General features: G+C 36.0%; 3 protein-coding genes and 1 pseudogene across 7 annotated transcripts; 3 read left to right on the top strand and 1 right to left on the bottom strand.

Moving 5' to 3' along the window:
* Positions 1 to 3,936: 3,936 nt before the first annotated feature.
* On the bottom strand, positions 3,937 to 6,047 carry LOC108848938 (peroxisomal adenine nucleotide carrier 2). 2 transcript variants are annotated; one of them, XM_057009241.1, is made up of 6 exons: positions 5,910 to 6,047; positions 5,672 to 5,823; positions 5,105 to 5,336; positions 4,833 to 4,979; positions 4,584 to 4,741; positions 3,937 to 4,513 (listed from the first exon to the last, which is right to left on the bottom strand). In XM_057009241.1, exons 2-6 carry the CDS (start codon positions 5,812 to 5,814, stop codon positions 4,231 to 4,233), a joined length of 963 nt encoding a protein of 320 aa, XP_056865221.1. In that variant the 5' UTR covers positions 5,815 to 5,823; positions 5,910 to 6,047; the 3' UTR covers positions 3,937 to 4,230. The 2 variants fall into 2 exon arrangements, with proteins under 2 accessions (XP_056865221.1, XP_018477910.2); XM_018622408.2 differs by having other exon boundaries at positions 5,672 to 5,949.
* Positions 6,048 to 6,552: 505 nt separating this feature from the next.
* Positions 6,553 to 11,800, top strand: LOC108848974 (mitochondrial Rho GTPase 1). Of its 3 annotated transcripts, XR_008945235.1 has the most exons (17): positions 6,553 to 6,710; positions 6,909 to 7,139; positions 7,259 to 7,391; positions 7,532 to 7,681; positions 7,966 to 8,142; positions 8,267 to 8,521; positions 8,754 to 8,822; positions 8,905 to 8,960; positions 9,043 to 9,124; positions 9,354 to 9,565; positions 9,665 to 9,734; positions 10,050 to 10,162; positions 10,345 to 10,495; positions 10,575 to 10,761; positions 10,877 to 10,983; positions 11,427 to 11,503; positions 11,584 to 11,800. XR_008945235.1 is itself a non-coding variant. In XM_057009239.1 (15 exons), exons 2-15 carry the CDS (start codon positions 6,919 to 6,921, stop codon positions 10,948 to 10,950), a joined length of 1,950 nt encoding a protein of 649 aa, XP_056865219.1. In that variant the 5' UTR covers positions 6,553 to 6,710; positions 6,909 to 6,918; the 3' UTR covers positions 10,951 to 11,199. The 3 variants fall into 3 exon arrangements, 2 of the variants coding, with proteins under 2 accessions (XP_056865219.1, XP_056865220.1); XM_057009239.1 differs by lacking the exons at positions 11,427 to 11,503; positions 11,584 to 11,800 and having other exon boundaries at positions 10,877 to 11,199; XM_057009240.1 differs by lacking the exons at positions 11,427 to 11,503; positions 11,584 to 11,800 and having other exon boundaries at positions 6,569 to 6,710; positions 6,919 to 7,139; positions 10,877 to 11,199.
* Positions 11,446 to 18,353, top strand: LOC108834894 (mitochondrial Rho GTPase 1-like; annotated as a pseudogene).
* On the top strand, positions 18,043 to 24,911 carry LOC108849861 (long chain acyl-CoA synthetase 7, peroxisomal). 2 transcript variants are annotated; one of them, XM_057009238.1, is made up of 24 exons: positions 18,043 to 18,127; positions 20,414 to 20,612; positions 20,711 to 20,771; positions 20,875 to 20,952; positions 21,038 to 21,109; positions 21,191 to 21,272; positions 21,410 to 21,515; positions 21,607 to 21,683; positions 21,773 to 21,817; positions 21,902 to 21,988; positions 22,096 to 22,185; positions 22,314 to 22,393; positions 22,501 to 22,594; positions 22,681 to 22,769; positions 22,845 to 22,933; positions 23,011 to 23,140; positions 23,260 to 23,378; positions 23,496 to 23,619; positions 23,701 to 23,787; positions 23,871 to 23,974; positions 24,074 to 24,159; positions 24,271 to 24,357; positions 24,460 to 24,546; positions 24,633 to 24,911. In XM_057009238.1, the coding sequence occupies exons 2-24, from the start codon at positions 20,486 to 20,488 to the stop codon at positions 24,726 to 24,728; spliced, it is 2,097 nt and encodes a 698-aa protein (XP_056865218.1). In that variant the 5' UTR covers positions 18,043 to 18,127; positions 20,414 to 20,485; the 3' UTR covers positions 24,729 to 24,911. The 2 variants fall into 2 exon arrangements, with proteins under 2 accessions (XP_056865218.1, XP_056865217.1); XM_057009237.1 differs by lacking the exon at positions 18,043 to 18,127 and adding an exon at positions 20,197 to 20,333.
* The last annotated feature ends 123 nt before the right edge of the window (positions 24,912 to 25,034 follow it).

Below are 25,034 nucleotides of genomic sequence, written 5' to 3'. Positions count from 1 at the left end.
GTTATAGAAGTCATGGAATAATCAGCATATAAATTGTTTTGAAAAATTCCATTTTCAGTAGATGTTAAAATCTCTTGCTTCCTCTCTAAGTGTGATATAAGAAAAGAATTATAATCTACATACTTATCTAAACTGCCTGGTTTTTCCTCACATTTATCAGGACCTAATAAATCAGTGTGTACATTATCCAAGTTTTCAGTAAGCAAACAAGGGATAGGATCACTTACCTGAAGTGGATCGGGTTCAAGGATGATTTCTTCTTGTTCTAGTCTCTCAGACACATTCTCTTGGCCTTCACTGAGACCTGCATCAACATTCTGGACAGAGTGCAAGTGCATCATACCAGTGTTTTGATAAGTAGGATTATTCACATTAAGTTCAGAAATCACCTCATCATTAGTTGGGACTTGAAAAATTTCAAGTCTTGGACTTGTTTGCACAGCAAGGTTGGGTTCTTGTTCCTTGATTTCCATGTTAGTACCTGAAATATTTTCAACCTCTTGGGCACTAGACAAGTGTGTTAAGACAGTCATGGAATTACTAGAAACAGAATTATATCTAGCTTTCATCAAGTTGAGAAGTTCTTCAAACTTTTCATCTATCCTATCAAAAGAATCATCCAAGCTAGTAAAGGAATCACTTACCTCCAAGTTAGTTTCTTTTGCTAACTTCACAGCTCGTTTTGTGGGACAATCTTTTGCAAGATGACCATGGCCTTGACACCTATAACAAATAACCTCAGATGGTTCTAAAGATTTAAAGTATTCACCTTGGTTTTGTTTGACTTGAGGTGTATGCACTGGTTTCGAGCCTTGCCTCTTGTTTGCCGGCTGCAAGACTTGGGGTTGTACCACTCTGTTTGTAGACACCTTCCGATTGTGCTCTGCCCTTTCCACAAACTGGTTATACATGAGCCTCTTCAACTCTGCCCAAGTAATAGGTGGATCATTGTAATAGATCCGATCAGCATCAAGTTGGCTCCACCATTTGTATGCTTCTCCAACTAAGGTATCTCTTGCATAAGATGGTTGTAATTTCTCTGGAATTCTCCAAGCTATAAACCATTGCTCCATGTCGTCCTCCCACCTTAGGTATGCACTTGGTCCTTCCTTATGACCTGAAAATTGTATAGTTGTTGTAGCCAAGCGGTTCTGATAAAACTGATCACCATTGTGGCTCCATGGTTTGCTTTGAGCATGTCTTGACCGAGTCCCATGGTAAGGTATTACTGGTGCAGCCACTGTGGTCTTCATTCTCCTTGGACAGGCTTGACCATAAAGTTCCCCCTCATAACTTTCCTCATTATTGGAGGAGTAGTTGTGATCAATGATGAGCTGGGATTTGGAACCATAACAAGTTGAATACTGTTCCAATGGTTCTGGTTCTTCCTGACCTCCTAGATCATCGTTTGGGGCACACTCTGGATCAGGGTCTATGTACCAATAGCCTTCAGTGTGGTCCTCCCCATCACTCCAACAATCTTGACCAGCTTCTTCTCCCCAATCTACTTCTGAAGTGTTGCGTTCACCCCTCTCCTCTTCTTCAGACTCCATGGCTTCCAAGATTGTTTAACCTTGCAAGGAAAAACAATATAGAGTGATTAAGTTCGTGCCTTGATGAAGTTAGAGAAGAGAATATGCAAAAATAAGGCAAATATCAACACTAATGGAAAGAAATAACTTAGGCAATTTTTTTTGAGATCTTTTAGTTCAAAATAAATAGAAGCACATTAAAACAAATGATTCTTTTTTTTTTAATATATGCTACGAAATAAACTTATAAATAAAGGAAAAATAATTTTTTTTTTTTTGAAATAAAAATTAACAACTAAATGCAACAATGACAAACGATTTCTTTTTTTATGGGTTTTATGGTTTTATGAAAAGAGAATCATGATAAGCTAGATGCAACAGGATCAAATATGACTTTTTATGGGTTTTATATGATTATGCAAAACAGAACTAGATGAAACAAAGAGCAAACGATTTTTATAGCTTTTTGATTTAAGAATGCAAAAAAAAACAAATGAAACAAAAAATGCAGTAAAAGAGACAAGGATAGATAAGACCTGATGCTGAAGGAACTTCAGCTCTGATACCAGAAATGATACAAGCCTAAGCTATCAAAGGCTGTATAACTCTTAGTACAAGAGAGAATCGATCTAGCACAAGGGGTGATCCGGCTGGACTGATCTAATCAACCAAAAGGATCTGGACAGGAAAGGCTGGATGGATTGAAGAGCACCACAAAGGTTGCGGATGGCCTTTGATACAACTCACAAGCCACGGTCTCAGTGATTCGACACAAAGACAGAGACTAACACGTTCACTAAGCAATGGAATCCACCTAACTACTTAGAGAAACATAAGAACAAAAGCAAAAGCTTTAAAGAGAAAATTCTCGGTTTATTATAAAAATGATCAAAGGTGATTCTAAAATGTACAAATGGGTCTGCTTATATAGTGCACGACCTTAGACAAGACCAAACAGTCATATGAAAAGAAAGGAAACAAAAATAAAGAAAAGGCTGCAATTGTGCTGATCTTGATCGAAATAGAGCCGTTGGAGAGATATCTTTGGGATTTTGTCTTGGCTTGAGTTTCTTTGAATCTGGACGGTTTAAGGGGATAGGATAGCTTCTTGGGAACCTTCTTGATGGTCTTGAATGTGCTGATGTCGTGCCTCACTTGATAGGGAAAGAGCTGTTGGAGCTTTATTGCAAGAGGCTCCAAATAAGGCAAGTTGAAACAAATGTAGATCCTCTTGATCACATGCTGGCTGGTGTATGGTGGAATGATGGAATGCTCTTCTGGATGGTTGGATGTGTATTCTGGATGTCTTTGATCAAGTAGAAACTCTCCTGGTCGCCATAACTTGGTTTGGTTAAGATTGAACCGGTGAGACTCCAAATCAGGCAGGTGCAGAACTGGTTTGACCGGTTTAGGGAAATGGACCATAACTCCATAATTACGTGGGATTTTCTCCTCATTCTTGGCTTGTTGGAAAGCTAAGAGATCCATCTTGAATTCCATAGCTGAATTTGGCTCGGTTCGCTTCTTGGTTGGTTTGAAATTCTCTTCTAAAGACCGGTACTCGCAAACAAATGGACTTGAAAACCTCCAACTTGTAAAATTCATAACTTCCTGCTCAGTGAAGCTTTTCTTGAAATTCCAATTGTGCTTGACTCCTTCTTGAGTGTAGAATCCAGGAAAATTGTCCTCGTGATAAAAAACTTCCTGGTTTGAACGATATGGCATTTTGAATGCACCTATGTCGCTGCTGGCTCCAATGTAGCTTGTATGGTTGGTCTCATGAGTTGGTGGTTCGGCTACTGACTTGAGGTCCTCATCATATCCTCTGCCAGCTAAATATTCAGTTCTCCATAGTTTATATATTAAGGTTCTGTCAACATCATCCATGGTCGTTCTTCTCTCTTTCCCCTTCTCACGTCCGTCGTCTCTCGCAGCATTTTGCCTCCTTTTATTATACCAAAGTCTGTTACAAATATGCAATCAACTCATGAATTTGTCAACTTCTTTTTGCAAAGGTTACTAATATAATACAAGCCAAACTTTTGTTTCTGAACAAAAACTCTTTATATTCAATGTGGCTGCAAATATATATATATATATATCAAAGCGGTTAACTGGTTCTTCTTTTCCATGATAATAGTCTCTTGGTTTTGTTTTTCTATGTTTTCAAGATTTTCATGAAACGATCTCTGCTTCTTGATCTTGAATGTTTAGTTGGGGGAAAGAGTAGTGCTCTTCTCATATTGAGGAGGTGTTAAGCCGCCACGTGACAACAGCATAACCGTCTGTCTAGCATCACGAACATTGCAGAAGTCAGGACATCATGGATCAGGAATTCAAGAACAGACATGAGGTAACTCAAGCTTTGAATAGTGATTGTTTCGAACGTTCAGACGCAGACAAAAAGCTTATCAAAGTCAGATATGAGGTGATTCAAGACATATTTTGTTTTTATTACAACTGAAGAAATAAAAACGTAACTACACAATAACCAGAAAGTTCTCTATTCCCAGAAACTCAATCTGGCAACCCCTATAAATCAGACCATTGTTTAAAACAAAAATTCAAATTGTTTTTTGAAAAGAGAAAAGTCTACAATACTTGCCTGCTCCAAATTCTTTCAATAACAGACTTGCCAGACCAAAGTTTTTTTACTCTTGCATGGCCTTAGGACACTTGCGGTCGGATGATTCATCTTTTATGGATTTTTCAACCTACCTTTCGTGACAAACAGAGTTTTTCTTATTGCAAGAATGAGAAACCATGTGGTTGCAGTGATTTTCTCCTTGATCATTAGCAGCAACGCCGAGCTCAGAACCGTCTTTAAGATCTGAGCCTGCAAGCCTTTGAAGAACCCTAAGATCCCTTCTTTTTTCCATATGGCAGAGATGACCCCGCTAATCGTTTTGCTGGTTCTTTTTGGATGCTTCTTCGCTTCAGTGTCCTTCGAGTCATCTGCTGCTTGTATCATCACCTTGCACCTACCAAAAACCACGAATGTATATAGATCAATATCCCCCCCAAAAGAGTCTGGATCAATGCACAACTCACCTGATTGCTGGATATGTGATGACGGTAGCAGCACTCTTTGACACGGCACCTAACAAGAAGGCCATAAAAGCAGAGAGGACTACAGGGGAAGAGTCTTTGTTGGCTTTTGCCTTTCTTTTTTCAAGGAGGTTCTGTTTCAGCTGATCAAACACCGTATACTGCAAAAGAGAAAGAAGCTTATTGCAGATAACAACACTTAAAGCAAAATGAAGACTGTAAATAATGAAGTTGATGATTTTAAAATGATACCTGAATTGCAGGATTGGAGGTGAGTAGAAGAGAGATCCCAATGCCGTCAAATGCATTTCCCCAAGCACCTTCGGTTAAGGTCTTCCACAACCCTTTAGCTTTTCCAAACTCGCTTGTTTGCATCCTTGATGAAGCTGTATCTAGAGGCTACACAAACATAGAACTCGTAAGTTTATTAACTCATAGAAGACCAAGCAGGAAACAAGTCCTCAGCGTCTACATTCCCAAAACCATAGCCAGAGGAGCTGAAAAGCAAAAAAGCAAAAACGTACTTGGGTGAGAACAGAGGTACAAACTCCAGCAGCAGCAGCAAGGAGCAGGTTAGCCTTTGTACCAATTGACTTAGAACCAATCCTTTCACAATGCAACCTCTTGAAATAGCTATAACTATAAAAGTAGATGAAAGAGGAAACGAAGGACTGCAGATTCTTAGTCCCAAGGCCTTGATACAGAGACAGAACATTCCCTGAAGAAATCGCTTCCCAAAATACATCCGACAAGTATCTGAAGAAAACGTTACCAAATAAAATAAAACAAAACACACAGCTTTAGGGTTATTCAAGACATAACTCGAACGACAATCACAGATCATATCTAAAAACCTGAAAACTCTGTTCTCAATAAATAGCTTCTTATTGTCGATTTAGTCATAGACACCAAATACGAATCTAAATAGAAGAAAAGAAAAAAAAGGATGCTGCTTTGAAGCTACCCATCAAAAAACAAAAATCAAAAGCTTGAACCTTGATCAAAGAGTTGAAATCTACGTTACGATCCAGACGAGGATCTTACAAAACAGAGCAACGAAAGATGTGACACAGAAGAGAGAGAGAGGAAACCTGTATTTCTGCTGACCGCGAACGCTGATCTCGGCCTGGAACTTGGATTTGCAGGTATCGAGAGGGTACAGAATGGTCGTGCTGAGAAGCGAGCCTATAGCTCCAGATGTAGCCTCCGAGATGGATTCCAGATCAACGCCCATCTGAATCAGCTGAAGAGACAGAGAGAGAGAGAGATGAGATTTGTCTTTTTTAATTTTCTTTATTTGGAGAAGAAGGGAGGAAGGTATGGGATCACAATGAAAGTGTTGGTTCCGTCTTGGGAGTTTAAACGAGCCGTGTCAGAGTTGTTGTTTAGCGAACGTCGACATCATTACTCGCCTACTCGGCATTACCGTCCTCCTGGTTTAGTTCGGTCAAATGAAAGATCTAACAATTAAAAGTCCGCGCCACGTGGTTTTCATGTTTCTTTTTCCTTCTTTAAACAGGCTATAGTCCAGCCCATGAGCCCAATAGTCAACATGTTACATTCATAGTCATCAGTCTTATCCTCAAATAATCCTATTGTCATTTGGATTGATTAATATCGACATTTTTTCTATGTTTTTTCACATTATGCTTCCTGTAATGAGATGTATCATGCATCCGTTGATGAGAATTATATCTTTTCTAATACTTACTCTCTTCTTTATTTGCTAAACAACTAATCCTTACCTGTAATTTTTTCTTCAGAAAATGGTAAGTTTATCTTGTTACCCAAAAAAGAAAAACTAATCCTTACTTGTTATTGTTGATTTCACCTATCACATACAGTATCAGTCCCACTCCCATATCAGTAAAATTATGCGTGGTCGTAAAAGAAAGCGGTAAACATTAGGGAAAATTGCGCATGCGTGGTGACAAGACGAACGAAAAGAAATTACTTGCGTTAAAAAGAACAAAAGTGCATATAATTACGAAAACGCCACTAGAATAGAAGCAAAAGAAGCCTTTCGATTTGTTCACCTTCCTTCCTTGGTCGGTTGCAAATTGCAATCGTCACAACCGCCACCATCCCACAATCTTCCCAACTCTAGGGTCTCTCCAGTCTAGGTCTCAGGTCTTACCTCTCGTTTCTCTCAGCTCTTTCTGTTGCTATTATCTATGATTCTTCCCCTCTCTTGTTGCTCGAATTATAAATCTGATTGCAGATTTTAAGCTAATTGGTCTTAAACTCGCAATGATCCATTTATATTTCAAGCTCTATCTACTTGAATCCTGAATTCGAAACTTTGTTAATTTTGATTATTGTTTGCAGTTTATTTCAGATGGCGAGATACTCAGCTGGTACGGTTGATTGTCCAGGCTCACCCAAATCAGTACGAATCGTTGTGGTTGGTGACAAGGGCACTGGCAAATCCAGCTTGATTGTCGCTGCAGCCTCTGATTCTTTCCCTCCTAATGTCCCTCCTGTGCTCCCTGATACCAACCTTCCTTTGGAGTTCTTCCCTGACGGCGTCCCCGTCACCATTGTTGACACCTCCTCTAGGTATATTATATCTCCTCCAATGTTCCCAACTGTTTAGTTACTGGTTGAGAGGTTTATGGGTAGTCATACTTTCACCAGCTTTGTTGATGTTCTTGAAGTGTCTTTTGATATTTGTTCAGGCCGGAAGATAGGGAGATGGTTGCCGAGGAGTTGAGGAATGCAGATGCGGTGGTTTTGACATACGACTGTGATCGTCCTGAGACTCTCCAAGGTTTGACTACTTACTGGCTTCCAGAGCTTCGGCGTTTAGAGGTTTACCTTTTTCCCTCTCTCTTTTCAGTTTACTCATGTCACTCTTCTTGTGTAAAAAAAATGTCTTGAAGATTTGTTGTGACCTAAAGTTTAGCTGTTTCTTATAAAGATTGGCGTGTGATATTTTTTTGTTTTAACAGGTTAAAGTTCCTATAATAGTAGCAGGGTGTAAGCTTGACTTGAGAGACGACAATAACCCAGTCAGCCTCGAACAAGTGATGTCACCGATAATGCATCAGTTTCGGGAGATTGAGACCTGTATCGAGTGTTCTGCCCTGAAACAACTCCAGGTTTCATGACCTCTCTCATTCCTCTTAAGATATAATATTTGTCTAACCTCAATCATGGCAAAAGAGTTGGCTCATGGCTGCTGCTTAGGCATGTGATTGTCTTACTAGATAATTTCAAGGATTTTAGTTGTGCTAACATGTTCCTGCAAAGTGGATACTATTGTGATTGAATTGCACTTTTATTAGGGATGAATTGGAATGCATAGTCAGAAAAAGAACTAGGTAGGAGTTATAACTTATATTTCAGGCCTGAACTATCATCCTAATAAACAAATTTCCTGTAGGCACAAGAAGTTTTCTATTATGCACAAAAAACAGTTCTTCACCCAACAGGACCTCTGTTCGATCAAGAATCCCAATCATTGAAACCCCGGTGTGTAAGAGCTTTGAAGCGTATCTTTATACTCTGTGACCATGACAGAGATGGTGCTCTTAGCGAGGCTGAGTTAAATGATTTTCAGGTTCTTTTCTCTTCTTGTGTTTCATGTGTTTTAGCTATTTCTTCATCAAATTGTCTCTGTTCTATCCTTCAGACATTTTAATTCTCTTATCCCTATGACACATCTAATAGCTGTTTCAAAATAGGTCAAGTGTTTCAATGCACCCTTGCAACCTTCTGAAATTGAAGGTGTAAAGAGGGTTGTGCAAGAAAAGTTGCCAGAAGGTGTGAATGAAAGAGGACTGACAGTGACCGGTTTCCTGTTTCTACATGCACTTTTTATTGAGAAAGGGAGGCTCGAGACAACATGGACTGTACTTAGGAAGTTTGGGTATAACAACGATATAAGACTCGCTGATGAATTGCTTCCACCTTCATTATTCAAGCGAGCACCTGATCAGGTAAAATTGCACAAACGTAATCCATTGTGGGTCATTACTGGATTCATTGGGTTTTCCAGTCGTCCACAACTGGATGGGCCGTTTATTGAATTCTGTGTTTTGAATTTTAATAGAAAGATGAATTTGAATGCTTACAAGTTACAATACTGGGATAGAGTTACGTTGCAGCTCACATTAACCTGCCTACCTTGGCAGTGTCCAGCTAATGGTTGTGTTTATTTTTCTTTTGTAGAGTGTCGAGTTGACGGATGTAGCAATCGACTTCCTGAAAGGAATGTATGTGTTGTTTGATGACGATGGGGTAATTCCCCTTCTTTAAAAAAAATAACTAATGGCATAAGTTGCAGTTTTTATAGTTGTCATATTGAATTTTTACTTTGCAGGATAATAATCTAAGACCTCAAGAGATCGAGGATCTTTTTTCAACTGCACCTGAAAGGTACTTTTTCCACCTCGAGAAAGCAAAAAAACGTGTAATCTTAATTAAGCTCCATTACATTAAAGCGCCAAGTGAATGGCAGTCCTTGGACGGAAGCTCCTTATGTGGATGCGGCAGAGAAAACTGCCCTTGGAGGACTATCGTTTGATGCTTTCCTGTCACTGGTTATCAATACTCTCCTCTTTCTCATGCTCAACAACTTAAGAAACAATTTATATGCTTGCATTCAAGTACATATAATCATTCTTCGTTGTTTCGTTTTGCTTTTATTATGAAAGACTAAAATGTCATGCAACTCTTTCTGTCATACAGAATTGTTTATGTATCTTTATTATGTTCATTGAACCAGTTCAAATTTTATGTTATCCTAATCTGTCAATTCTATTCTTGCAGTGGTCACTGATGACACTATTAGAACCGGCTCGGAGTGTGGAACATTTGATTTACATTGGATTCCCGGGTGATCCATCTTCTGCAATTCGTCTTACTAGGAGAAGACGTTTAGATCGCAAAAAGCAACAATGTGAAAGAAAAGTATTCCAGTGCTTTGTTTTCGGACCCAATAACGCTGGAAAATCTGCATTACTGAATTGCTTTCTTGGAAGGTTTGCCTAATTAGCTCTTACCGAAACTTTTTACATTTCAATAATACAATCAGGATAACATATCCATGTGGTTTACAGTTGTGTCTCTTCGTGATCTAGGTCATATGCTGATAACGCGGGATCAACCGCTGATGAGCGCTATGCAGTAAATATGGTCGATGAATCTGGGGTGAGTAGGATTCTTTATGCAGTTTGTTTCGTTAAGTGTTTTTTTAATATATTTTGGATACATTTCTCCTCGCGAATAATGTCCAATGTGCGAAACACTAAACAAGAATGGCAAACTTGAGTGTTAATTTGGGAACCTTTAAGAGGGGAACTACTAGGAGTTGTTTCTATTGTCACATGCATGCGTTTCCAAGTAGTGCGTTTTGAACTAAACTGTTCAGATTGCTACTACTTTTTTGGCATCTTTTGGGGATACTTTTCTCTTAGTTTCTCATTATTGCTCATTAATCTGATAATTGCAAATCTCTGGGTGTAGGGTGCAAAGAAAACGCTTGTGATGAGGGAAATGCCAGAAGATGGGGCTAAAGGGCTATTTTCATCCAAGGAGTCGTTGGCTGCATGTGACATAGCTGTCTTCGTGTATGACAGGTATATTTTGTTCTGTTTGATTGATTGAAATAGGCTTAAAAGTAGATGCCTTGTCATTCTCCACTTGTAGTTGTAGTTTGTGTGCAACAGCTGCGTTCACTGGATGTAAATGTTTGATGTACCTTGACGAGACTATGAGTTGCTGTTTGCATTCCTGATTTATTTATCTTTTTCCCACCCAGTGCTGATGAATCTTCATGGAAGACAGCAACTGAGTTGCTTGTAGAAGTCGCAACTCACGGTGAGGCCACTGGATATGAGGTCCCTTGCCTCATGGTTTCAGCGAAAGACGATCTTGATTCATTCCCGATCTCCATACAAGAATCCACCAGGGTTGGTTGGGTTTCTATTGATCCCCTGAGTCAATGAAAATAGCTCGAATAACTTGTAAAGTACACGGATCTTTTGGCAGGTGACGCAGGATATGGGAATAGAGCCTCCGGTATCCATCAGCTCCAAATTGGGGGACTTCAACAACTTATTCCGCAAAATACTAACAGCAGCGCAACATCCTCATCTGAGTATTCCAGAGACCGAAGCGGGAAAAAGCCGCAAACATTACAACAGGCTAATCAACCGCTCTCTTATGGCTGTCTCAAGTACGTTTTCTACCGTTTGTCTTAATTTCTGACACAAGTTCTCTCACAAACAAACCAATAACAAAAAATCTTTAGACTCACGATTGCTGAACTCTCCTTTTAAATTCGTAAACAGTTGGAGCTGCTGCTGTGGTCGTTGGGCTGGCTGCATACCGCGTGTATGCAGCAAGAAAGAGCACTTCTGCCTGAGAAGATTGAGAATGAAGAACCTAATGTCTCAAGGTGCGAACGCTCTTGTTCCAAGTTTCTTACCAGAGCATTGTTTTTTAGAAGTTTAATGGAAATGGGGCTTTGAAGTGATGGTTGAAGATCTGTAGGAACAGAACATTTTAGGGACAGAAAAAGAAAACATGGTTGTGTTGAGTTTCTTCAATAACAAAACGAACTTTTTGTCTCCTCGATGGTTTAATCTTATTTTTGGTTGCTCTGTTCTACAAATCAACAATCAACAACACTTTAAAAATCAACACCCGGACTTTTATCAAATCTCATACCAGAGACAACTTTGGTTAATCCTGCTACTGTGTATTGCAGCTCTTCTAGACAAAATAAGATGTCATATTATGTTATAAAATGGATGCAATCGTTCAAATGTTTAAAAATTCACTCTTGTTTGTTTGATTAATGAAAACTGCTCTGTTTTTTTTATTGTGTGGAATATTCAGACATGCTGTTGAAACATAACCTGATAACAAGTACAGTATCTTTGTACACGAGCTCGTCCTGATGGAACCATTGGAGAGTGAGTTTTAAAGAAAATCTGACTTTTGAGCTGAGGTAGGTTTATGATTTTCATGTGATGTGTTTTTTTTGTCTTTGAAGGTACACATGGATGACATATGCGGAAACAGCTTCTGCTAGACAAGCCATAGGTTCTGGACTTCTGTATAATGGAATTAATCTTGTATGTTTTCTTTTTTTTATATTTTGTTTCCCTCAACCATTGTTCTAATTTGGATATGAAACGGCGAGCTTCACCAAAATTTTCTTGTTTTATTGATCGATAGTTTGCCTTAATTAAAGACTAGAATTAATGGAACAGGGAGCTTGCATTGGACTCTATTTTATCAACAGACCAGAGTGCTTGCGTATGCGTGGTGACAAGACAAAAAAAGAAAAGAAAATTTAATTGCGATAAAGAACAAAAGTGCATATATTAACGAAAATGCCACTAGAATAGAAGCAAAAGAAGACTTTCTATTTGTGCACCTCATTTGGTTGGTTGCAATTGTCAACGCCACCAACAATTTTCCCGCTCTCCAGTTTGGTTCAGGTCTTATCTCTCGTTTCTCTCAATCTGATCTTCGATGTGGCTCTTTCTGTCTATTGATTCTTCACGATCCTCCTCTCTCGCTTGTTGCTCAACTTATAAATCCGATTGCATATTTTAAGCTAATTGGTCTCAATGATTCCATTTATCTTTCAAGCTCTATCCACTTGACTTTATTAATTTTGGATTATTGTTTGCAGTTTTTGCAGATGGAGGCGAGATACTCAGTTGGTACTGTTGATTATCCAGGCTCACCCAAATCTATACGAATCGTTGTGGTTGGTGACAAGGGAACTGGCAAATCCAGCTTGATTGTCGCTGTAGCCTCCCAATCTTTCCCTCCCAATGTCCCTCCTGTTCTCCCTCATACCAACCTTCCTTTGGACTTCTTCCCTGAGCGCGTTCCCGTCACCATTGTCGACACTTCCTCCAGGTGTATATAATTATATCTAAGAATGATAAGACTACTTGAAGCAGGATAGTGATGCTAGTGTAGACTGTAGAAAAAAAGAATGTGACCTAATGGCATATGTTTTGGGTTTTAGGGTATTCATTTTTTTCACAGCTTTGTAGTTGATGTGCTTCAAGTGTCTTTTTGATGTTTCTGCTTGTGGGTTCAGGCCGGAAGATAGGGAGATGGTTGCCGAGGAATTGAGGAATGCAGATGCGGTGGTTTTGACATACGACTGTGATCGTCCTGACACTCTCCAAGGTTTGACTACTTACTGGCTTCCAGAGCTTCGGCGTTTAGAGGTTTACCTTTTTCCCTCTCTCTTTTCAGTTTACTCATGTCACTCTTCTTGTGTAAATAAATGTCTTGAAGATTTGTTGTGACCTAAACTTTAGCTGTTTCTTATAAAGATTGGCGTGTGATATTTTTTTTTTAACAGGTAAAAGTTCCTATAATAGTAGCAGGGTGTAAGCTTGACTTGAGAGACCCAGTCAGCTACAAACAAGTGATGTTACCTATAATGCATCAGTTTCGGGAGATTGAGACTTGTATCGAGTGTTCTGCCCTGAAACAACTCGAGGTTTTATGACCTCTCTCATCCCTCTTTAAGATATATAATATTTGTCTTACCTAAATAATGGCCAAAAAAATTTTTTGTTCAGGGTAGTTAGCTTAGGCATGTGATTGTCCTACTAAGAATTTTCAAGGATTTTAAATGAATTGTTACTATTGTGATTGAATTGCACTTTTATTGAAGATGAATTGGTATGCATAGTCAGAAAACAACTAGGTGGAAGTTATAAATTATATTTCAGGCCTGAGCTATCATCCTAATAAACAAACTTTCCTGTAGGCAATAGACATTTTCTATTTTGCACAAAAAAACGTCCTTCACCCAACAGGACCTCTGTTCGATCCAGAATCCGAGTCATTGAAACCCCGGTGTGTAAGAGCTTTGAAGCGTATCTTTATACTCTGTGACCATGACAGAGATGGTGCTCTTAGCGATGCTGAGTTAAATGATTTTCAGGTTCTTTTTTCTCTTCTTGTGTTTCATTTGTTTTTAGTTATTTCATGACACATCTAATAGCTGTTTCAAAATAGGTCAAGTGTTTCGATGCACCATTGGAACCTTCTGAAATTGAACGTGTAAAGAAGGTTGTGCAAGAAAAGTTGCCAGAAGGTGTGAATGAAAGAGGACTGACAATGACCGGCTTCATGTTTCTACATGCACTTTTTATTGAGAAAGGGACACTCGAGAGACCATGGACTGTATTTCGGAAGTTTGGGTATAACAATGATTTAAGACTCACTGATGAATTACTTCCATTTTCTTTATTCAAGCGAGCACCTGATCAGGTAAAATTGCACAAACGTGGATACAGCTACGTTACAGCTCACATTAACCTGCCTTCCTTGGCAATATCCAGCTAATGGTTGTGTTCATTTTCTTTTGTAGAGTGTCGAGTTGACGGATGCAGCAATCGACTTCCTGAAAGAAATGTATGTGTTGTTTGATGACGATGGGGTAATTTAAAAAAAAAACGAATGGCATAAGTTGCAGTTTTAATCAACCATGGTTTTAATAGTTGTCATAATGAATTTATATTTTTGCAGGATAATAATCTGAGTCCTCAAGAGATCGAGGATCTTTTTTCAACTGCACCTGAAAGGTAAATTTTCCACCTCGAGAAAACCAAAAAACATGTAATTTTAGTTGATCTCCATTACATTAAAACGCCAAAGTGAATGGCAGTCCTTGGACGGAAGCTCCTTATGTGGATGCGGCAGAGAAAACTGCCCTTGGAGGACTATCGTTTGATGCTTTCCTGTCACTGGTTATCAATACTCTCCTCTTTCTCATGCTCAACAAAACATTTATATGCATGCAAATACATATAATCATTCTTCTTCGTTTCATATCTGCTTTCTGATTTTGAGAGACTAAAATGTCATGCAATTCTCTGTCAGACAGAACTGTTTATCTATCTTCATTTTGTTCACTGACCCAAATTCAAAATTTATGTTATCCTAATCTTTGAGTTGTATCCTTGCAGTGGTCACAGATGACACTATTAGAACCGGCTCGGAGTGTGGAACACTTGATTTACATTGGATTCCCGGGTGATCCATCTTCTGCAATTCGTCTTACTAGGAGAAACGTTTAGATCGCAAAAAGCAACAATGTGAAAGAAAAGTATTCCAGTGCTTTGTTTTCGGACCCAATAACGCTGGAAAATCTGCATTACTGAATTGCTTTCTTGGAAGGTTTGTCATATGACTAGCTCTTACCGAAACTTGTTGCATTTCAAAAATACAATCAGGATGACATATCCATGTGGTTTACAGTTGTGTCTCTTCATGATCTAGGTCATATGCTGATAACCCGGGATCAAACGTTGATGAGCGCTATGCAGTAAATATGGTCGATGAATCTGGGGTGAGTGGTATTTCTTATGCAGCTTGTTTCATTATGGGTGTTTTGTGTATATATTTTGGATACACTTCCTCTCGCGGATAATGTCCAATGTGGGAAATACTAAACAAAAATGGCAAACTTTGAGTGTTAAATTGGGGTCTTTGAGAGGGGAACTAGTTAGAGATATCTTTGAAGAGTTGTTTCTATTGTCACATGCATGCGTTTGAGCGTTTCCAACTAGTGCGTTTTGAACCAAAACTGTTCAGATGTGATATTTTTTTTTGGTATCTTTCGAGGCCACTTTTCTCTTTGTTTCTCATTAATCTGATAATTGCAAATCTCTGGGTGTAGGGTGCAAAGAAAACGCTTGTGATGAGGGAAATTCCAGAAGATGGGGCCCTAGGGCTATTTTCATCCAAGGAGTCGTTGGCTGCATGTGACATAGCTGTCTTAGTGTATGACAGGTATACTTGGTTCTGTTTCATTAGTTCAAACAGGGTTTAAGTAGATACCTTGTCATTCTCTACTTGTAGTCTGTGTTCATTGAATGTAAATGTCTGACGTACCTAATTTATCTTATTGCCATCCAGTTCTGATGAGTCATCATGGAAAAAAGCGGCAGAGTTGCTTGTAGAAGTTGCAACTCACGGTGAGGCCACTGGATATGAGGTCCCTTGCCTCATGGTTTCAGCGAAAGACGATCTTGATTCGTTCCCGATCTCCATACAAGAAGAATCCACCAGGGTAGGGTTTTTGTTGATGTCTGAGTCAATGAAAAGATCTCTCGAATAACTTGTAAAGCACACCACTCATGCACACAGATCTTTTGGCAGGTGACGCAAGATATGGGAATAGAGCCTCCGGTGTCCATCAGCTTGAAATTGGGGGACTTCAACAACTTATTCCGCAAAATATTAACAGCAGCGCAACATCCTCATCTGAGTATTCCAGAGACCGAAGCAGGGAAAAGCCGCAAACATTACAACAGGCTAATCAACCGTTCTTTTATGGCTGTCTCAAGTACGTTTTCTTCTGTTGTCTTAATTTCTGACACAAGTTTTCTCACAAACAAACCAATAACAAAAAAAAAGAGCTTTAGACTCTTGATTGCTGAAATCTATTCTATTAATTTTTCAACATGTCCAATTGATTAAAGGTTGTGTCCAACATAAAATATAATGCATCTAAATAATTATCTAGATATATTATGTAATTACCTTTATTAAAAAAATTGTAACTTCCACGTTGGTTTCCTAAATCTGTAACTTCCACCTATATATTACGTAATATGCGGTTATTTTTTTCTTTTGTGATCCATCAGAATAAATTCAGTTCAAATAATTATTATTATTCATAAAATAATTTTGTAATGCTTCTAAGATGTATGCATATTTTGTAAAGTCACCCTTTAATTCCAAAATATTAGTGATTCACTACTTATTACAAACTGTGGACAACCTTACGTAATTCAATAAATAAAAATTATATCATTTGGAAACAATAATATTGATACTTTACATTAATAAATATTATGTCCACTATAAAAATTAATGGAAATGAACTGTGGTTTAATTAAGATAATATAATACAATTTAGATTCTGATCAACATTTCAAAGAGTGAGTATATTTTTTGTTTTACATTTTCTAGAAATTCAATTTTTATATTTGTATCTTTTTAATCATATTTGTGTAGAATATTTTTCTTAACTGATTAGTAAAAAGTTTTAATAATTTTATAAAATAGCTGGACTATTAATAGGTCATTTTTCTAATTTAATAATATAGTTTATAAATATATCAGTATTAAAAAGTAATTTTTAAAATTTAGAAATTTTTTTAAATTTAAATTATTTATATTTAATTTCACATAAAATATAATTTAAACATTTTCTACAACAAATTAGAGTTACGCTATATAATTCAAATACAACTAGATTCTGATCCGCTCTTAAAAGGGCGGGTATATTTTTTGTTTTATATTTAAAAAAAAAATTATATTTGTGTGTTTTAATCGTATCTGTGTTTTTTGTATAATATTTCTTCTAAATAGTTAATAGTTTTTAATCTATTTTATTAAATAGTTGGACCACACCTATATCAATAGGTCATGTTCATGTTTTAAGATCCGCGGGTATAAGTTTTGTTATGTTTGGTATAGGTCAATAGGCCATGTTCATATGTTCACCTATACCAATAGGAGATAAAAATACTTATGTTGGACATGACTTTTATCAATTAATAATTATCTAAATATCTAATTAAAACATTGAAATTAAATTTTAAATTTATAAAAAAATAACAATTTAAATAAAATTGAATTATATCAATCACCTATAAGTTCAACATGCACCCTCTGGTTTTAACGGTTTTTGTGGGTTTTATCAAAATTTTAGTTGGTGAATATCTCTTGAAATCCAAACCGGATTACATATTGAATCACTAGATCTATAGATTTGAAAACATATCCGAATTTTCCTGTTTCAAAATAGACAAAATCTTTACGAATTTACATAATTTTTGTAAAATTATTAATGAAATTTTACATCATAAAATATATGGTGCTTTCAAGTGTGGGTCGAAAAATTGTTTATGTTATTAATATTTGAACACAAATATTTTAAGTTGTTGATATTGTAATATTTATTATTAATAAATTAAGAAGTTTAATTATATGATGAGATTTTGGTTTAAGTCTATTCAGAATTCAAATTTTTGTTTCAATTCATATTTTATGGGTTTTAGTTTGGGTTTGACTATCCGTTTAAATCATATAAAATTCTATAAACTAAGATTATATAAATTTCAAATTAAAAATAAAAAAGAAACAAATCACATATAAATTTTTGTAATACATGAACAAGTATCTAAATTTAACATAAAATTACTTATGTTTAAATCTTTGGTTAAAAACCCAATAATATGACATATTGGATCCATCTATATATTTCATTTATTTAAAAGACTATTATATCAAATTAAATTAGTAACAAACACAAATATGATTATAAAATAAATCAAATACAAACAAATAATTTTAAAAAAAAGATTTAAAACAAAAAATATACCCGCCCTTTGAAGGGCGGGTCAAAATCTAGTCTCCTTTTTAAATTCGTAAACAGTTGGAGCTGCTGCTGTGGTCGTTGGGCTGGCTGCATACGGGTGTATGCAGCAAGAAAGAGCACTTCTGCCTGAGAAGATTGAGAATGAAGAACCTAATGTCTCAAGGTGCGCACGCTCTTGTTCCAAGTTTGTTTATCATTCCCAAGTGTCTTACCAGAGTATTGTCTTTTAGAAGTTTAATGGAAATGGGGCTTTGAAGTGATGGTTGAAGATCTTGTAGGAACAGAACATTTTAGGGACAGAAAAAAGAAAACATGGTTGTGTTGAGTTTCTTCAATAACAAAACGAACTTGTTGTCTCCTTGATGGTTAATCTTATTTTTGGTTGCTTAGTTCTATAAATCAACAATCAACAACACTTAAAAGTCAACACCCGGACTTTTATCAAATCTCATACCAGAGACAAACTTTGGTTAATCCTGCTGCTACTGTGTATTGCAGCTCTTCTAGACAAAATAAGATGTCATATCTATTCTATTAATTTTTCAGCATGATCTATTGATATTTAGTTGTGTCCAACTATTATTTCAACAATGCATATCTTTTTAATTTAATTGCTTTGAAATTTAATCTCTAAATGACCACCACGTATATCCTCCTAATACTCAGGAACCATAAATTTGATAACTGCATAATACATCTTAATTAATCAAACATTAAACAGTAATTAAATAAAACTGCGAATTTGTAGGGGACATCTAAAAATATGTAACTCCCGGTTTTTATTTGTTTCCTGATAATCTTGACCCTATAAAATCTATTTGCTGGATCTAATCACCATTTAAATTGCCTACTAATCGACATCAATTTTTTGTAAAATAAATATGATTAAGGTGAAGGATAGCTACATAACTTTAGTTTTGTCGATCTGTGTTGCTAATAATATGGATTATATACATTTTACATTAGAAGCAAATAATATAAATCCACTTCGATCCAGTAAACTTAAAATTATTTTTATTTTATAATCAAAAATCCAAACAGTAAATGTATATATGTAATAAAGTATGAAATATAAAAACTTGAAATTTATAGAAATAAAAGTATTTAAAATAACAAAATAGGTTTCTATTTTATAATCAAAAATCCAAACAGTAAATGTATATATGTAATAAAGTATGAAATATAAAAACTTGCAATTTATAGAAATAAAGTATTAAAAAAAGGTTTCGAAAACAAAAATACGCATTTTGATTATAAAGAATATGAATTGATGTAAAGAATAGGCTTACTTAATAATTACAGAATAATTTGGCATAATAACTAAATTAAATATATAAACAGTTTTTTAAAAATTTAAAATGTTCAAATGAAATTAATATACTTAAATTAAGAGTATAAAATTATATACATAATATATATATTATATATATATATATATATATTATATATATTTAACATAATATATTAAAAACTATTTTTCACATTTTTAAAACATTTGTTCGGTCTTCGAGGCGGGTTGGATCTGATATTGGTCTCCAAATATAACATTTTAAAAACCGTTTGAGTATATATAACATGTCTAATAGAGTATGAATCTTTGATTTTCGGGTTGATTCCGAATCATTTTTTGTACTAATATTTTGACTAATTATGTTAGGTATCTACTAAGAAAATATAATATGTTTCAAAAATTAGGAATAAAGTTTTAAAAAAATATGAAATGTAGCACAAATGTATAGCTATGCAATTTGACATATTTAATATAATCACCAAATATTATATTAATTTATATTTAATATTAATTTTTAAACGCAATATGAATAAAAACACATATATGACTAAAAATATGATTACAAAAAAAATTAAAATATAAAAATTTAAATTTTCAAAACAAACTAAAACAAAAATATATCCGCTCTTTGAAGGGCGGGTCAAAAATCTAGTTATGTTATAAAATGGATGCAATCGTTCAAATGTTTAAAAAAAAGGCGGGTCAAAATCTAGTTATGTTATAAAATGGATGCAATCGTTCAAATGTTTAAAAATTCACTCTTGTTTGTTTGATTAGTGTCGCTTTAGTTGAATTTTTATTGGTACAAGATTTAAATATTTGTAATTTTGGGGACCAAATAATAATATCTGAGAATTGTAAATTAAATTATCCACATGGAAAAGAGTGCCTGATCTCTTCCTGTGGATCTCAGAGAAAATGACGTAAGCAATCTGTAAGAAAAGCACACATAACTAACTGCTATAATAGTAAGAATTGTAACCTGTTAACGGAAATGATCATCACGCCTCATGAGTCCACTCCAACCAAACATACTTAATTTAGCATTCATAATCCACGTTGATCTTCTTCTATATAAGTAGTGCTCACCTTCTTTTTTTTTTCTTTTTGATATTTTACATTGTAATGTTTAGATAAAATGTTATTTATGTCGTGAAGCAATCAATCGGTGGCTTAATATTATCATCTCAAAAAGTTTCTGGAGAGTTAAAAAAAACAAACTCATCCACGATGGAGTTTTCTTCACCGGCACAACGCCGTCTCCAGACCCTTCGCTCTCACCTTGATTCTTCCACGGCTGATGATCCAGCCTCTCTCTTCCTCAACGCCACCGCTTCTGCGGCACCCTTCTCCAACGGTGAGCACCTTACACGTTTACAACTATTACGTCTAATATCTTTGGTCTCTCTCTGTTTTGTTTACCCTCTGAGATTGAGCTTTTCATTTTCTCTATAGAGGATAGCTACAGCGTTGTGCTCCCAGAAAAGCTGGACACTGGAATATGGAATGTCTACAGGTTTTAGATATTGTTGTTACGTACCTTTGGTTTATAACGAGTGTGTATGTGATTATAATTTTCTTTTATCATGGTGCAATTTCTCTTTTTTTCTCCGTGCCAGATCTGCAAAGTCACCTACCAAGCTCGTTAGCAGATTCCCGGATCATCCTGAAATCGGGACTCTGCACGACAACTTTGTGTAAGTTTCATTACTTCTTTGTTTAGTGTCGGTTAGTTTATGATCTTAATGCTGGAAACTGCTCTGTTTTTTGTGGAATATTCAGACATGCTGTTGAAACATATCCTGATAACAAGTATCTTGGTACACGAGCTCGTCCTGATGGAACCATTGGAGAGTGAGTTTTAAAGAAAATCTGACTTTTGAGCTGAGGTAGGTTTATGATTTTCATGTGATGTGTTTTTTTTTGTCTTTGAAGGTACACATGGATGACATATGCGGAAACAGCTTCTGCTAGACAAGCCATAGGTTCTGGACTTCTGTATAATGGAATTAATCTTGTATGTTTTCTTTTTTTTATATTTTGTTTCCCTCAACCATTGTTCTAATTTGGATATGAAATGGCGAGCTTCACCAAAATTTTCATGTCTTATTGATCGATAGTTTGCGTTAACTAAGACTAGAATTAATGGAACAGGGAGCTTGCGTTGGACTCTATTTTATCAACAGACCAGAGTGGTTGGTTGTTGATCATGCCTGTGCAGCATATTCCTTCATCTCTGTTCCTTTATACGATACACTTGGTACCACATAGTATATACCTTTTGAACTTTTAACGTTTTGGGAGTTTGCAAGCAATTGCATTTTCTTAAATATGATTTTCTGGTTTTGCAGGTCCAGACGCTGTTAAGTTTGTTGTGAATCATGCTACTCTTCAGGCTATATTTTGTGTACCACAAACCTTAAATACCGTAAGTGTTGTTTTTGGTTTGTTCCATGATCTTATGAGAATCAGTCCAAGTGGTCTAAATTGTATTTTCTTTGGTGGGGAACTGTGCAGTTGCTAAGCTTCCTATCTGAAATCCCATCCATTCGTCTCGTTGTGGTATGTACTTCTCATATGTGTAATTTCATTTTGATTTTTTATATATACTTTGCACTTATGTATCTTTTTGTGCACTGTGATAAGGTTGTGGGAGGGGCTGATGAAAATTTGCCATCACTTCCTACAGGATCTGGAGTAAAAATTGTATCATACCAAAAGCTATTGAGTCAGGTAGCCTTCTACATTGTCTTGTTTGTATTGGTCATTAGCTTTATGAATAGTTATTCAATTTTTGGTAGTCAGAGAGACTTCATGTTGCTACTGATTATTTTTTTCAGGGTCGCAGTAGCTTACATCCATTTTCCCCTCCAAAACCTGAAGACATTGCAACCATATGCTACACTAGTGGAACCACAGGAACACCAAAGGTGAGACATGTTTCCAGTTTCTGAAGCCTTATTTGTCTTTTCTTGTTCTTTTAGTTGAATTTTATGCTGGATAAAACAGGGAGAATTCAAAACACACTTCACAATATAATTGTTTTCTTTATCTGAAGGGTGCTATGTTGAGTCATGAAAACTTGATATCAAATGTCGCTGGTTCCAGCTTGTCAATAAATTTCTTACCTGATGACATGTGAGTTGGAAAATTTTCCCTTCACTTTTCTTATGTTCTATATAGTTTACCTATTTTTTTTTTTTATAGTGGAAGATCTTTAACTGAGATGTCTTCTATATTTATAGTTACATATCATATCTTCCATTGGCGCACATATATGAACGTTCAAACCAGATAATGGGGGTGTATGGTGGTGTTTCCATCGGTTTCTATCAAGGGGTATGTAACCTCATCTCATAATCTCATGAAATATTCAGATGAACTTGTAGCACCGAATCAGACTAATATAGATATTTTTTTGACAGGATATCATGAAACTTATGGATGATTTGGCTGTGTTAAGGCCAACAGTATTCTGCAGTGTCCCTCGCTTATATAATCGAGTCTATGATGGGTAAGTCACTTTTATACGTCCCATGTAATTGAGGAGTTATGTTATGTGCTAAGTTAAACTTTTTTATCCTTATAGGATTACAAGTGCGGTAACATCATCCGGGGTTACAAAAAGAAGGCTTTTCCAACTTGCCTATAACTCAAAGAAGAAAGCAATCTTGAATGGTAGCTTCTACTAATAGAAATAGTTATAAATTGAATCAAGTATACCTTTTGTTGAGCTTTCTGCATGTGTTGTTTAGGAAGGAGTCCGTCTCCACTTTGGGACAAACTGGTGTTCAACAAAATAAAAGAAAAGCTAGGTGGACGTGTTCGCTTCATGGGGTCTGGTGCTTCTCCCTTGTCACCTGATGTCATGGATTTCTTGAGGGTGTAAGTTTTCTAAGAACCTGAAAGTCTTATATTAACATTGTGACTCAACGTCTTTTTCAAAAAAAAAAAACATTGTGACCCAACGAACATTAAAACATGGTCTTTGCTTCATCATCAAGATGCTTTGGATGTTCGGTGCGTGAAGGGTATGGTATGACGGAGACTTCCTGTGTCATAAGCTCTATGGATGAAGGTGACAATTTATCTGGCCATGTCGGATCTCCTAATCCAGCGTGTGGTAAGAAGCACAATACAATTGCTATCTTTAAAAACACAAGATAGTATTAGTGAAAACCTTTTTTAGTCAAGTGTACTAGATTTTTGTATTTTAAAATGTTTTTTTTTTAATTTGCAGAGGTAAAACTTGTGGACGTTCCTGAAATGAATTACACATCGGAAGATCAACCATACCCACGTGGTGAAATCTGTGTTAGAGGACCAATCATCTTCAAAGGCTATTACAAAGATGAAGAACAAACGTAACTCATTTTTTTTTCATTATAACTCTACATTCATAGATAAGTAGACATGGGTCTTCTTGACACGTTTTAGTTGAGCAGGAAAGAAATTATGGATGAGGATGAATGGCTACACACGGGTGATATCGGGTTGTGGTTACCAGGTGGTCGGCTCAAGATCATCGACAGGTTTTTTATAAACTCGAAACAATCTCTGTTTTGATATCACTTTGGCGGATTGAAGAATTGAAAATGTTTTGTTAATATGACAGGAAGAAAAACATATTTAAGCTGGCACAAGGAGAATATATAGCACCTGAGAAAATCGAAAATGTTTATACGAAATGTAGATTTGTTTCTCAGTGTTTCATACACGGTAAGCAAACAGAGACTATGCTCTCTCTACCAACAAAACACATATGCTTCTTCACTTGTGCTATTTCTCAACTAAGTTAGAACTGTGTATTAATTTTAGGTGATAGCTTCAATTCCTCTCTAGTGGCTATAGTTGCGGTTGATCCAGATGTTATGAAAGATTGGGCTTCATCAGAAGGCATCAAGGTATTGTTATTATTATTTACAACTCTCAAGACTTCTTTTTTTTTTTTTTTTTTAAAGAAAAAAGACTTCTTATTCAACTCAGCTAAAGAAATTTATCTTTGGTGATTACAGTATGAGAATCTAGGACAGCTTTGTAAAGATCCTAAAGTGAGGAAGGCTGTTCTTACCGAGATGGATATCGTTGGAAGAGAAGCTCAGGTAAAAACAAACAAATTATTATGTTTTAACAATCTCTCTTGTCATAGAGAAAACAATTAAATCAAGAAATTATCAATATACTGTATATGTGGTAATATACAGTTGAGAGGATTTGAGTTTGCAAAGGCTGTGACTTTGGTACCAGAACCATTCACCTTAGAGAATGGGCTTCTAACACCAACCTTTAAGGTAAACCAACACCAAATATGAAGTATTTGAAACCGCAATGAAGTCGGAATCTCTAATTTCATGTTTTTAAAAACTTTTACAAACAGGTAAAGAGACCTCAAGCAAAAGCTTACTTTGCAGAGGCAATATCCAAAATGTATGCGGAAATTGCAGCTTGTGACCCCATGCCTTCTAAACTGTGATGATCGATGTGCATTAGACGCAAAAGAGCTTGTTGTAGTCCCAGGGATCGATACAAGATAAAACTACAAAATATGTGATTGGAGGTAGATTTCAAATAAATAAATCCGATTTTTATGCTGTAATTTTCGTTTGTACTATTCAATAAAAATAAAGAAGCAGAGAATGGCTTCATTTCGTTACAATTTCTTTTTTTTTCCATCCCAATTACTTTAACTTCAATACTAACTATTTAAAGTGTTTATATACTCATTATACTAGGATAGATGGATGGATTACAATATTCATTTTCTAAGAGAATTTCGACA

This window comes from Raphanus sativus, chromosome 4, assembly GCF_000801105.2.
Source record: "Raphanus sativus cultivar WK10039 chromosome 4, ASM80110v3, whole genome shotgun sequence".
Taxonomy (NCBI): domain Eukaryota; kingdom Viridiplantae; phylum Streptophyta; class Magnoliopsida; order Brassicales; family Brassicaceae; genus Raphanus; species Raphanus sativus.
The sequence above is the reverse complement of the archived record's forward strand: the minus strand, read 5'-3'. Positions and strand labels throughout refer to the sequence as shown.